Source organism: Somniosus microcephalus, chromosome 10 (genome assembly GCF_052327205.1).
Source record: "Somniosus microcephalus isolate GS21.2 chromosome 10, FLI_Smic_1.0, whole genome shotgun sequence".
NCBI lineage: Eukaryota > Metazoa > Chordata > Chondrichthyes > Squaliformes > Somniosidae > Somniosus > Somniosus microcephalus.
Genome location: NC_140996.1, coordinates 8408084 through 8420644, shown reverse-complemented (window position 1 = coordinate 8420644; position 12561 = coordinate 8408084). Strand labels below are relative to the sequence as shown.

Here is a 12561-nt window from a genome sequence, read left to right as displayed (position 1 = left end):
AGCATAGTAAAAATCTTCATTTTAAAATGTATTTACTTTCTGGGATCACTGAATTTGTATTTTTTTTAAGTTAATTTATCCAATAATATCATCATCAGTATTTTAGCTATCTTTTCAGCAATTGTAAGGAATATTAGTGGGGTTTAAATCCAAGTACTGACAGGAAAAAATAGTATTCTCCATACAGTAACAAAATCTGCGAAGATATACAGCTCTGCTATTAAACGCAGCAAGTAGTTTGAAGTACCTTCAAGGTATCAGATGCTTAAAAATAACACCTACCTAAATTCCCATGATAGCTTGCTATGGTCGGGTTAATCTGAAGTGCTTTTAGAAACAGACTTTCAGAATCCTGTACAAACAAAAACAGTCAGACTCATTTATTGGTAAAATCTTAAAATTATTAACTTTCAGGAACACGACAGAATAAGGTCCTAAATTAACTTTATTCTGGAAGATTCATTTGAAGTGACTGCATGACTATGTGACCGTTCTTCCCATTGTTAGGTGTCTGTAGTCTGCGTTTCTCAGCTTTCTAATTATTATTGTCAGTCGGGGCTCAGTGGTAGCACGCTCGCCTCAGTCAGAAGGTCATGGGTTCGAGTCCCACTCCAGAGACTAGAGCACAAAATCTAGGCCGACACTCCCAGTGCGGTACTGAGGGAGCGCCGCACTGTCGGTGGGGCAGTACTGAGGGAGCGCTGAACTGTCGGAGGGGCAGTACTGAGGGAGTGCCGCACTGTCGGAGGGTCAGAACTGAGGGAGCGCCGCACTGTCGGAGGGTCAGTACTGAGGGAGTGCTGCACTGTCGGAGGGGCAGTACTGAGGGAGCGCCGCACTGTCGGAGGGTCAGTATTGAGGGAGCGCCGCACTGTCGGAGGGTCAGTACTGAGGGAGCGCCGCACTGTCGGAGGGGCAGTACTGAGGGAGTGCTGCACTGTCGGAGGGTCAGTACTGAGGGAGTGCTGCACTGTCGGAGGTGCCGTCTTTCAGATGAGACGTTAAACCGAGGCCTCGTCTGCCCTCAGGTGGATGTAATATTTTGATACTATTTAGAAGAGGAGCAGGGGAGTTCTGGCCAATATTTCTCCCTCAACCAACAAAACAGATTGTCATTGGCTGTAAAGCGCTTTGGGACGTCCTGAGGTCGTGAAAAGCGCTATATAAATGCAAGTCTTTCTTAGATATTATCGACACCAACCGAGAATCAAAACACTCTTACAGCCCTTAATCCATTGCCAATTTCTTGCAAACTTACTTCCAGACACTATACTGTCAGTTGTTATGGGGTGCAAGATGTCACATTGCTGAAAACAACTGGTTACCTTTCATAGAGCAATTATGTTAAATCAGGAAAAGTATTTAAAAAAGACTTGCATTTGTATAGCGCCTTTCACGACCTCAGGACGTCCAAAGCGTTTTACAGTCAGTCAATGAAGTATTTTTGAAGTGTAGTCATTGTTGTAATGTCGGAAAGGTGACAGCCAATTTGCACACAGCAAGCTCCCACAAACAGCAATGTGATAATGACCGGATAATCTGTTTTAGTGATGTTGATTGAGGAATAAAAATTGGACACCGGGGAGTACTCCCCTGCGCTTCTTCGAAATACTGGCCGTGGGATCGTTTACGTCCACCTGAAAGAGCAGACAGGGCCTCGGTTTAATGGCTCATCCAAAAGACAGCACCTCCAACAGTGCAGCGCTCCCTCAGTACTGCCCCTCTGACAGTTCAGCACTCCCTCAGTACTGCCCCTCCGACAGTGCAGCACTCCCTCAGTACTGCCCCTCTGACAGTGCGGCGCTCCCTCAGTACTGCCCCTCCGACAGTGCAGCACTCCCTCAGAACTGCCCCTCCGACAGTGCAGCACTCCCTCAGTACTGCCCCTCCGACAGTGCAGCACTCCCTCAGAACTGCCCCTCCGACAGTGCAGCACTCCCTCAGTACTGCCCCACCGACAGTGCAGCGCTCCCTCAGTACTGCCCCTCCGACAGTGCGGCGCTCCCTCAGAACTGCCCCTCCGACAGTGCGGTGCTCCCTCAGTACTGCCCCTCCGACAGTGCGGTGCTCCCTCAGTACTGCCCCTCCGACAGTGCAGCACTCCCTCAGAACTGCCCCTCCAACAGTGCGGCGCTCCCTCAGTACTGCCCCTCCGACAGTGCGGCGCTCCCTCAGTACTGCCCCCCGACAGTGCGGCGCTCCCTCAGTACTGCCCCTCCAACAGTGCAGCACTCCCTCAGAACTGCCCCTCCGACAGTGCGGCGCTCCCTCAGCTCTACACTGGAGTGTCAGCCTAGATGTTTTGTGCTCAGGTCTCTGGAGTGGGGCTTGAACCCACAACCCTCTGACTCAGAGGAGAGAGTGCTGCCCACTGAGCCACGGCTGATACCGTTTAAAATGGTATGAAAACAGTAAAAAGCACTTGACCTCGCATACCCAAGAGTGGAATTGTACGCGTGTTTCTTATACTTTAAAAATAAAGCGGTACCAAAGTTCCCAATTTGTAAGAACTCACCTTGTACTTTTTCAATTTACCAAGCACATTCGCAAATGAAAACATAATTGTGTGATCACTGGGTAGCAATTTTAGGGCTTCTTTTCCAACTGTTTCAGCTTGGGCTAAATTGCCTAGTTATTAAAAGAACACTGGTTTAGATATTAAAATAACAGTCACTTCTAGCAGTCGTAACTGGGCTAGCGTTTCCGCTCGGTTGCACTGGTTTTTTTTGGCGCAATTCGCCCGAAATCGGCCTAACCCATGCAAAACATCGCGGAATTTTAAGCGCCACTCGAGTTTCCGCGATCTTTTGCGCTTGTTTAAAAAAAAAAATCGCGCTAGAAGCCGGCCCCGCCCACAAAACTGGCCACGCCTCCCCCCCCCCCCCCCCCGGGTGAATTAATCACCGCGGCCAGTTTCCGCTAATTGCGCCCATTTCTGAACCTTCGAGGAGGCAGCAAAGAATTAAGCTGAAACTTTTGGGTGCGAGGACACCAATAGGAACGTTTTGTAAGCTATTTTTTTTTACTTTACTAAGAAACTGACTGCTGTACCGCCAGTGTAACAGCAATGGTTCTGCATTTTTTTTAAAAGTAATTTTCAGTCATTTAAAATCGGGTTCCTCACAGGTGCTGGCAAAATTGACAGCGTGATTTTAAATGCTTATTTTTTTGGTGATGAACCATATTTTCAGCTGGATTAATCAAACTGTGCCACGATGCCGCTCTTAAATATATCAAGGAATATTTTTTTAAAGCAAATTTTTTTTTTAAACTACATTTTAAATGCTGCCCGACTGCGTTGGTTCAAGGCAGATTTGACATTCGGTGATATGCAAATGAGTTTGAGCGGCAACACAGGGAAAATAAAACGTTTCTGAAAACGGCCGTTATTTGTGACTGGATCGCCGATTGCGGCCAAAGCGGAAAATCTGCCCCAAAATATATATATATATCACACACACACTAAATTACACCTTTGCGTAACTTAATAGCGCACATCTTGAAAACACAGTTTATAGTAAATTCAATTTGTAAAATTTTAATTTTGATTTAAATTATTGTTTTATTCCATTCATGCTCGATAGTGTCCTTCTCTCATAGAGCTGTTTAACAATATGAAGAGTTCGAGAAGGTGGTGGTGAGCCGCCTTCTTGAACCGCTGCAGTCCGTGCAGTGAAGGTGCTCCCACAGTGCTGTTAGGGAGGGAGTTCCAGGATTTTGACCCAACGACGATGAAGGAACGACCGATATATTTCCAAGTCAGGATGGTGTGTAACTTGGAGGGGAGCTTGGAGGTGGTGGTGTTCCCATGCGCCTGCTGCCCTTGTCCTTCTAGGTGGTAGAGGCCGCGGGTTTGGGAGGTGCTGCCGAAGAAGACTAGTGAAGTTGGGGTTGTTCACCTTAGAGCAGAGAAGGTTAAGGGGAGATTTAATAGAGGCGTTCAAAACTATGATGGGTTTTGATGAGTAAATCAGGAGAAACTGTTTCCACTGGCGGGAGGGTCGGTAACCAGAGGACACAGATTGAAGATAATCGGCAAAAGAACCAGAGGGGAGATGAGGAGAATCTTTTTACGCAGCGAGTTGTTGTGATCTGGAATGCGCTGCCTGAAAGGGCGGTGGAAGCAGATTCAATAGTAACTTTCAAAAGGGAATTGGATAAATACTTGAAAAGGAAAAATTTGCAGGGCTGTGGGGAAAGAGCAGGGGGGAGTGGGACTAATTGGAGAGAATCTTTCAAAGAGCCGGCACAGGCACGATGGGCCGAATGGCCTCCTTCTGCGCAGTATCATTCTATGTCACTGGCAGGAGAATATACAAAAAAAATGTACGTTTAGTTGTGTAGGATCTATCTGCAGAAGAACTTGGTCACGGTTCCAGCCCTACTGTGTGCAGGAGAGTTGTCTAGTGGGGGAAGCAGATGGAGCAGCAACGTTCCATTTTACGTATTCTCCCTCAACCAACATCACTAAAAACAGATTATCGCGTCGTTATCTCACTGCTGTCTGTGGGAGCTTGCTGTGCGCAAATTGGCTGCGTGTTTCCTAAATTACAACAGTTGGGGCGTCCTGAGGTCGTGAAGGGCGCTATAGAAATGCAAGTTCGTTCTTTCTTTCAAAATGGCCTTGGAGAGGTGTTTGTAATGGTTCTGACGCAAATGTCTCATCCACCCAAGTGGCAACTCCAATGTAAACTTACCAGACTCGCTATGATCTGCTATCAGGAAAACCCATTTGTGCCAGGTCCTTCCCACCTGGCAAACCCAGCCCATTTCACACTGTGGTTGGACCAGCTCTTCAGGAACCAGCAACGCAAGCATCTCGCCAAGGCCAACATAAACAGAGGTAAACACTCCATACCACATCGTGCTAAATTCCTCTTTCCCTTTCCCAACAACAACTTGTATTTATACAGCGCCTTAAAATAGTAAAACGTCCCGAGGCGCTTCACAGGAGCGTGTAAACAAAATTTGACACCGAGCCACATAAGGAGGTATTAGGGCAGGTGACGAAAAGCTTGGTCAAAGAGGTTGGTTTTAAGGATCATCTTGAAGGAGAGAGAGAGGCGGAGAGGTTTAGGGAGGGAATTCCAGAGCTTCGGGCCCAGGCAGCTGAAGGCACGGCCGCCATTGGTGGAGCGATTAAAATTGGGGATGCGCAAGAGGCCAGAATTAGAGGAGCGCCGAGATCTCGGGGGTGGGGGGGGGGGTTGTAGAGCCGGAGGAGGTTACAGAGATAGGGAGGGGCGAGGCCATGGAGGGATTTGAACTCGAGGATGAGAATTTTAAAACTGAAATGTTGCCTGATCAGCAGCCAAAACTGTACGGAAATCAAAAAAAAAACCTTAACATAATAATTTGAAATAATTCATCAATTGTTATCTTAAACTAAACTGCCTAACTGGTGTAAGAGAAAATAAACAACACTCGACAGGACTAGAATACAACCTGTTACCTGTGTTATCAAGTAATATGATCAAGTTATTCCAAGCCAAGCTGTGGTTAGGTTTGAGAAGGGTAGCATTCCGCCACGCATTGAGAGCATCTATGTTCCGATGCAGGTCTGCGTACTAAAAGCAAAGGAAAGATTAGGTAACAGGCCAAAGAAAAATAAAATCACTTCATGATCTACCTTTGCCCAAAGTTTTATGGCCACCTGTCTCTCATTTCTAGGTCTTGCAATGTAGTGAGGTTTTATCGCCGGGCTATTATCCCACATGGTCTAGTGACTGGCTGAAGGTTGGTGAAAGAACGTAAGAAATAGGAGCAGGAGTTGGCCATTCGGCTCCTCGAGCCTGCTCCGATATTCAATGAGATCTTCAACCACATCTCCACTTTCCCGCCCAATCCCCATATTCCGCGATTCCCCTAGAGTCCAAAAATCTATCGATCTCGGCCTTGAATGTACTCAACGATTCAGCATTCACAGCCTCCTGGGGCAGAGAATTCCAAAGATTCCCAACCCTCCGAGTGAAGAAATTCCTCCTCATCTCAGTCCTAAATGGCCGACCTCTTATCCGGAGTCTATGCTCCCCTAGTTCTAGACTCTCCAGCCAGGGGAAACATCCTCTCAGCATCGACCCTGTCAATCACCCTCAGAATCTTCTGTTTCAATGAGATCACCTCTCATTCTTCTAAACTCCAGAGAGTACAGGCCTAGTCTCCTCAATAGCCTGGAGGTGTGTTAGCCATCCATCCACCCAAGGGAGGGACACCTCCCAGCCGGACCCATGCAGTAAAATGATGATGGTGGGGGCGAGGTGGAGGTGGAATAAAGGGAATTAATAGCCACCCAGAAATGTTTGCAGGCTACTGACAGAGTGAAGGTGAAATGTTAGATTGGGTAGAATAGCTTGTGGAAATATTATAAAACAAAAAAAGCTGAAACCGAGCAAATGCCCAACATGTAACCTTAGAAACTGCTGCATATAGAATGTACAGCACAGAAACAGGCCATTCGGCCCAACTGGTCTGTGCGGTGTTTATGCTCCACACGAGCCTCCTCCCGCCCCTCTTCATCTCACCCTATCAGCATATCCTTCTATTCCCTTCTCCCTCATGTGTTTATCCAGCTTCCCCTTAAATGTATCTCTGCTATTCGCCTCAACCACTCCCTGTGGTAGCGAGTTCCACATTCTCACCACTCTCTGGGTAAAGAAGTTTCTCCTGAATTCCCTATCGGATTTATTAGTGACTATCTTATATTGATGGCCCCTAGTTTTGGATTCCCCCCACACAAGTGGAAACAATTTCTCTATATGAATAACTTCAGTTTGTATTTCCGACAAGTATAAGGATGTTTTATTATTTTTGAATTCAGACACACTGTTCAATACCAGATTTCAAACAGACCTACCAGACGTCCCAAATTGTAGTAGCAGTCTGGATATTTCTTTCTGTATTTTATTGCTGTCCAGTAACTCCTTTCAGCCTCTTCAAATTTGCTCAAACTATTTTGCACGATTCCTAGATTCATCCAGGCAGCAGCGAAATCAGGTCTGTGCATCAGAAACCAAGAGTGACAATGAGATCCTCGTGCTTTTAAAATACAAGATCATAAGAATTAGGAGCAGGAGTCGGCCATTCGGCCCCTCGAGCCTGCTCCGTCATTCAATAAGATCAGGGCTGATCTTCGACCTCAACTCCGCTTTCCCGCCCGATCCCCGTAACCCTCGATTCCTATAGTGTCCAAAAATCTATCGATCTCTGTCTAGACTCAACGACTGAGCCTCCACAGCCCTCTGGGGTAGAGAATTCCAAAGATTCACCACCCTCTGAGTGAAGAAATTCCTCCTCATCTCAGTCCTAAATGGCCGACCCCTTATCCTGAGACTGTGACCCCTGGTATTAAGTTCTAAACAAAATACTAACGAACAGAATTATATGGAATGTACAGCACCGAAACAGGCCATTCGGCCCAACTGGTCCGTGCCGGTGTTTCTGCTGCACACCAGCCTCCTCCCACCCTCTTCATCTCACCCTATCAGCGTATCCTTCTATTCCTTTCTCCCTCGTGTTTATCGACCTTCCCCTTAAATGTATCAATACTATTTGCCTCAACCACTCCCTGTGGTAGCGAGTTCCACATTCTCACCACTCTCTGGGTAAAGAAGTTTCTCCTGAATTCCCTATTGGATTTCTTGGTGACTATCTTACCGAGTGAATTAATTAAAATTAAACACAAACGAAGACTTACTGAATGGCTACAGCTCTGGAGAGTAACTTTTCCGCTTCATGTAGTTCCTTCCTTTCCTTTAAAATGTTTCCGAGATTGTTCATAGCATGGACATACTTTGGATTGAGTCTGAAAAATAAATGAAAGGTTTTTGCAATTTCCAAGTTGTGTCCACTTAAAGAGTGAATTTTGCATCTTTCTTATTATAAACCTTAACTAATAAAAGAAGCAGTGTGAATACCTTACAGCTTCTCTATAATACTGGATTGCAGACATTTCTTTCCCTCGGTCAGCTAAATTTTTGCCAACATTGTAGTGTACCTGCAAAAATAAAGATTTGATCAACATTGAATGACGGGGTGCATAAACCACTCCAGTACACTGCGGCTAACAGCGTCAGTGGGTAGCACTCAGGCCTCAGAGTCAGAAGGCTCTGGGTTGAGCACAAAATCCAGGCTGACAGTCTCAGTGCAGTACGCAGGGAGCGCTGCACTATCGGAGGAGCAGTACTGAGGGAGCACCGCACTATCGGAGGAGCAGTACTGAGGGAGCACCGCACTATCGGAGGAGCAGTACTGAGGGAGCGCCGCACTATCGGAGGAGCAGTACTGAGGGAGCGCCGCACTATCGGAGGAGCAGTACCGAGGGAGCGCCGCACTATCGGAGGAGCAGTACCGAGGGAGCGCCGCACTATCGGAGCAGTACCGAGGGAGCGCCGCACTATCGGAGGAGCAGTACTGAGGGAGCGCCGCACTATCGGAGGAGCAGTACTGAGGGAGCGCCGCACTATCGGAGGAGCAGTACTGAGGGAGCGCCGCACTATCGGAGGAGCAGTACTGAGGGAGCGCCGCACTGTCGGAGGGGCAGTACTGAGGGAGCGCTGCACTGTCGGAGGGGCAGTACTGAGGGAGCGCTGCACTGTCGGAGGGGAAGTACTGAGGGAGCGCCGCACTGTCGGAGGGGCAGTACTGAGGGAGTGCTGCACTGTCGGAGGGGCAGTACTGAGGGAGTGCTGCACTGTCGGAGGGGCAGTACTGAGGGAGCGCTGTACTGTCGGGGGGCAGTACTGAGGGAGTGCTGCACTATTGGAAGAGCAGTACTGAGGGAGTGCTGCACTATCGGAAGAGCAGTACTGAGGGAGTGCTGTACTATTGGAGGAGCAGTACTGAGGGAGCGCTGTACTATCGGAGGAGCAGTACTGAGGGAGCGCTGCATTGTCAGTGGGGGGGAGGGTTGTCTTTCAGATGGGACGTTAAACCAAGACCCCATCTGACCTCTCAGGTGGAAGTTATTGTTTCGTCTGACGGGAAAAGCTTGTAATGCGATGTCGAGTTTGGCTCTCCATTCGATGGCCTCCTGAGATGCTGAGTGGAGAAATGAGGTGCCTCCCACAACAGATCTCAGTGGGCAGGTTGATGTGATGTGTTCCACGGTCTGGGACTCGTGGCCACAGTCGCACTCTGGGTCATCCCTCATCTTCCACTGGTGGAGCGGGCGGCCGCATCGTCCGTGCCCTTTGTGGATTGGGTTGAGCGCCGTCCGCTGTCTCCGAGGCAGGTCGGAGCCAGGCACCTCTGCTGTTGGCTCAGTGATGAGGTGTTGGTTCTTCATGTTGCGCGTGTCCCACCATTCTGTCCATCTGGACAGTGCGTCGATACCAGCTGTGTGAATATTGGCTGCTGCTTCCCAGAATGGCCGGCGTGATTTGAAGCGCTTTCGTGGTGGGTTTTTCAAGTCTTCGTGAATGGGAAGGTCGATGTTGCTCGTGATATTTTCCATCTCACGGAGCACGGTGGGGTCGTGGCGAATGGCAGGCGGGGCACCGGGAAACACTCAGCTAGAGTGGCCTTGCGCGTCCCCGACACCGTCCGCATGGCGGTGTTTAGCTCCATGTCCAGCAGGGGAGTTCTCCCCAGTGTCCTGGGCAAATATTTATATTCAACAAACATCACTAAGAAACAGATTATCTGGTCATTATCACATTACTGTTTGTGGGAGCCTGCTGTGCGCAAATTGGCTGCCGCATTTCCTACATTACATCAATGACTACACTCCAAAAATATTTCATTGGCTGTAAAGCGCTTTGGGACGTCCGGTGGTCGTGAAAGGCGCTGTTAAATGCAAGTCCTTTTTTAGTGCAAGAGGCAGCGCATTGTGACAAACAATTACACCGCTGAGCAAATCAAATTCAACCCGCAGTATTAAAACTTCAATCATGATTAGTCAATGAATAAGAGATTTATTTTCCAATATAAGAACATAAGAAATAGGAGCAGGAATTCGGCCCCTCGAGCCTGCTCCGCCATTCAATGAGATCGTGGCTGATCCGATTTTGGCCTCAACTCCATTTCCCTGCCTGCTCCCCATAACCCTCGACTCTCTTATCGTTCAAAAATCTGTCTGTCTCCACCTTGAATATATTCAATGACTCCGCCTCCACAGCTCTCTGGGGTAGAGAATTCCAAAGATTCACCACCCTCAGAGAAGAAATTCCTCCTCATCTCCGTTTTAAATGTGTGACCCCTTATTCTGAAACTATGCCCCCTAGTTCAAGAGGGGAAACATCCTCTCGGCATCTACCCTGTCGAGCCCCCTCAGAATCTTATATGTTTCGATAAGATCACCCCTCATTCTTCTAAACCCCAATGAGTATAGGCCCAACCTGCTCAACCTTTCGTCATAAGACAACCTGCAGTATTAAAATATGATTTATCTAAATCAATTACTTCAGAACATTTGAGTTTTTTTTTCTTCCAAATAAATGTATTGTCTTACTTTAGCATTGAAGGGACAGACCGACAAGGCACTTGTGAAAAGATCTTCTTCTGTCCGCCACTGGTAACTCCGCTTGATACATCGCAGAATATTCAGGATTACCAAGCCCGTCACAGCAACAGAGATGACATTCTAAAGAAAGTTACGGAGCAAAAAATAAAATTGAGATCGATAACCCATTTCAAGCCTGCAATTTGTGAAGCTAACATTCGTTAATACAGGAACGGAAAAAAAAATCCAAATAAATGCGTGCGCCCTACCTTCATTCTCCTGCCTTGTCTCGACAAGATGCAAATGCCATAAGACAACAGCATGCAATAACCAGCACTGGAGAGATAGATGACTCGCTCTGCAATCACAAACCCCACTCTGAAGAAAAGGTTAGATGCAGGAAGGAATGGGATAATCACAAGAGTGATTCCGGAGGCGAGGATTCTGTCGATGTATTCAAATACATTTGTTACAATTACTATCAGATTAACATGCCAGTATAGATTTTAGCGGTGTTAAAAGTCGGCACTGTTAAAAAGACTTTTGGAGATGGGGTAGAAGCTGCCTTAAAAATTAGCCACCCATCACACACAGAAATAATAAAACCTTTTTAACATTCGCTTTGGGAATTGCAGGACAGCAAGTAAATCAAAGCTCAGCTCCAGCAGTATCAAATCAATCAAATCAAATCAACTTTTATTGTCATTGTTAGTGCACAAGTGCAGTACAACGAAATGTAGGCTTGCGGCTCCCGAGAGTGTACATTTAGATTAAGACATTTAAACATTCAACATACATTTGGCTTGTAATACATTAACATAAACATAACCATAATAAAGTGCATTGGCAGATGTGCAGGCTTTAGAGTTTATTTGTGGAGTTCAGTAGGATGACAGCCCTGGGAAAGAAGCTGTTCCTAAATCTGGTCGTACGGGTACCGTACCTTACAACCCGTCTGATCTCATTAAGGAGATGAATGACTGGAGTCACAGATTTATAAGGAGAAATGATACCGAGGGGTAGGGAAATCATAACATAAGAAATAGGAGTCGGCCATTCGGCCCCTTGAGCCTGCTCCGCCATTCGATAAGATCATGGCCGATCATTGACCTCAACTCTACTTTCCCGCCCGATCCCCATATCCCTCGATTCTCCGAGAATCCAAAGATCTATCGATCTCTGTCTCGACTCAATGACTGAGCATCCAAAGCCCTCTGGGGGTAGAGAATTCCAAAGATTCCCAACCCTCTGAGTGAAGAAATTCCTCCTTGTCTCAGTCTTAAATGGCCGACCCCTTATCCGGAGACTGTGACCCCCTAGTTCTAAACTCTCCAGCCTGGGGAAACAACCGCTCAGCATCTATCCTGTCAAGCCCGCTCAGAATTTTATACGTTTTAATGCAATCACCTCTCATTCTTCTAAACTCTAGGGAATATAGGCCCAATCTACTCAACCTCTCCTCCGCTGCTTCTTAAAATGAAAGTGATCTCCCATTATCCAAGAGTCAGAAGAGTTCTGTCTTGTAAATCAAACTGCAGCCTCGCAGTGAATAATGCGTGATTTCCAGCCGGAGCATGCCTACATATCCAACAGGTATGCCCCCAACAATCTATCATTGAGCTATTGAATAGCACTTGAATGACAAGGGTCATAATTACAAGACAGTCAGTAATAAATCTAGTGAGGAACTCGCTGCCACGTAGAATGGATGAGGCGAGTAGCGTAGATTCATTTAAGGGGAAGCTCAGCAAACACAGGAGAGAAGAAAAGAATATTGTATTGGAATTCAGGAGAAACTTCTTCACCCAGAGAGCGGCGAGAATGTGGAACTCACTACCACGGGGAGTGGTTGAGGTGAACAGTAGAGATACATTTAAGGGGAAGCTAGATAAACACACGAGGGAGAAAGGAATAGAAGGATACTGATGGGTTGGATGAAGAGGGGAGGGAGGAGGCTCGTGTGCAGCAGAAACACCGGCACGGACCAGTTGGGCCAAACTGTGCTGTCAATTCCATGTAATTAATTTTTCAAAAGGGTACAGATTCCTACTCAAATCAATGGTAGTCACCCAAAGATGGGTACATTAAAGAACATTAAAGTGGATATTTTCTGGCTATGGGAT

The 12561-nt window shown here is 47.1% G+C and overlaps 2 protein-coding genes across 6 annotated transcripts in view; one reads left to right on the top strand and one right to left on the bottom strand.

Moving 5' to 3' along the window:
* The window catches only part of pcca (propionyl-CoA carboxylase subunit alpha), a 554750-nt gene extending 544215 nt beyond the window's left edge, over window positions 1–10535 (top strand). Inside the window, exon 23 of the mRNA XM_085998400.1 lies at window positions 10453–10535. Coding sequence (XP_085854526.1) covers window positions 10453–10458 — 6 coding nt within the window. The 3' untranslated portion in view covers window positions 10459–10535. The remainder of the gene's footprint in view (window positions 1–10452) is intronic.
* tmtc4 (transmembrane O-mannosyltransferase targeting cadherins 4) overlaps window positions 1–12561 on the bottom strand; it is a 36019-nt gene that overhangs the window by 4043 nt on the left and 19415 nt on the right. For 2 of the 5 annotated variants that reach the window (XM_085998396.1, XM_085998397.1), the window contains exons 10-17: window positions 10708–10882; window positions 10448–10579; window positions 7914–7993; window positions 7694–7801; window positions 6854–6995; window positions 5453–5567; window positions 2516–2628; window positions 283–352 (exon numbers count right to left, since the gene is read on the bottom strand). In XM_085998396.1, the coding sequence (XP_085854522.1) occupies window positions 283–352; window positions 2516–2628; window positions 5453–5567; window positions 6854–6995; window positions 7694–7801; window positions 7914–7993; window positions 10448–10579; window positions 10708–10882 (935 nt within the window). Of the gene's footprint in view, window positions 1–282; window positions 353–1377; window positions 1638–2515; window positions 2629–5452; window positions 5568–6853; window positions 6996–7693; window positions 7802–7913; window positions 7994–10447; window positions 10580–10707; window positions 10883–12561 lie in introns of all 5 variants that reach the window. The other 3 variants (XR_015079683.1, XM_085998398.1, XR_015079684.1) reach the window with 3 other exon arrangements.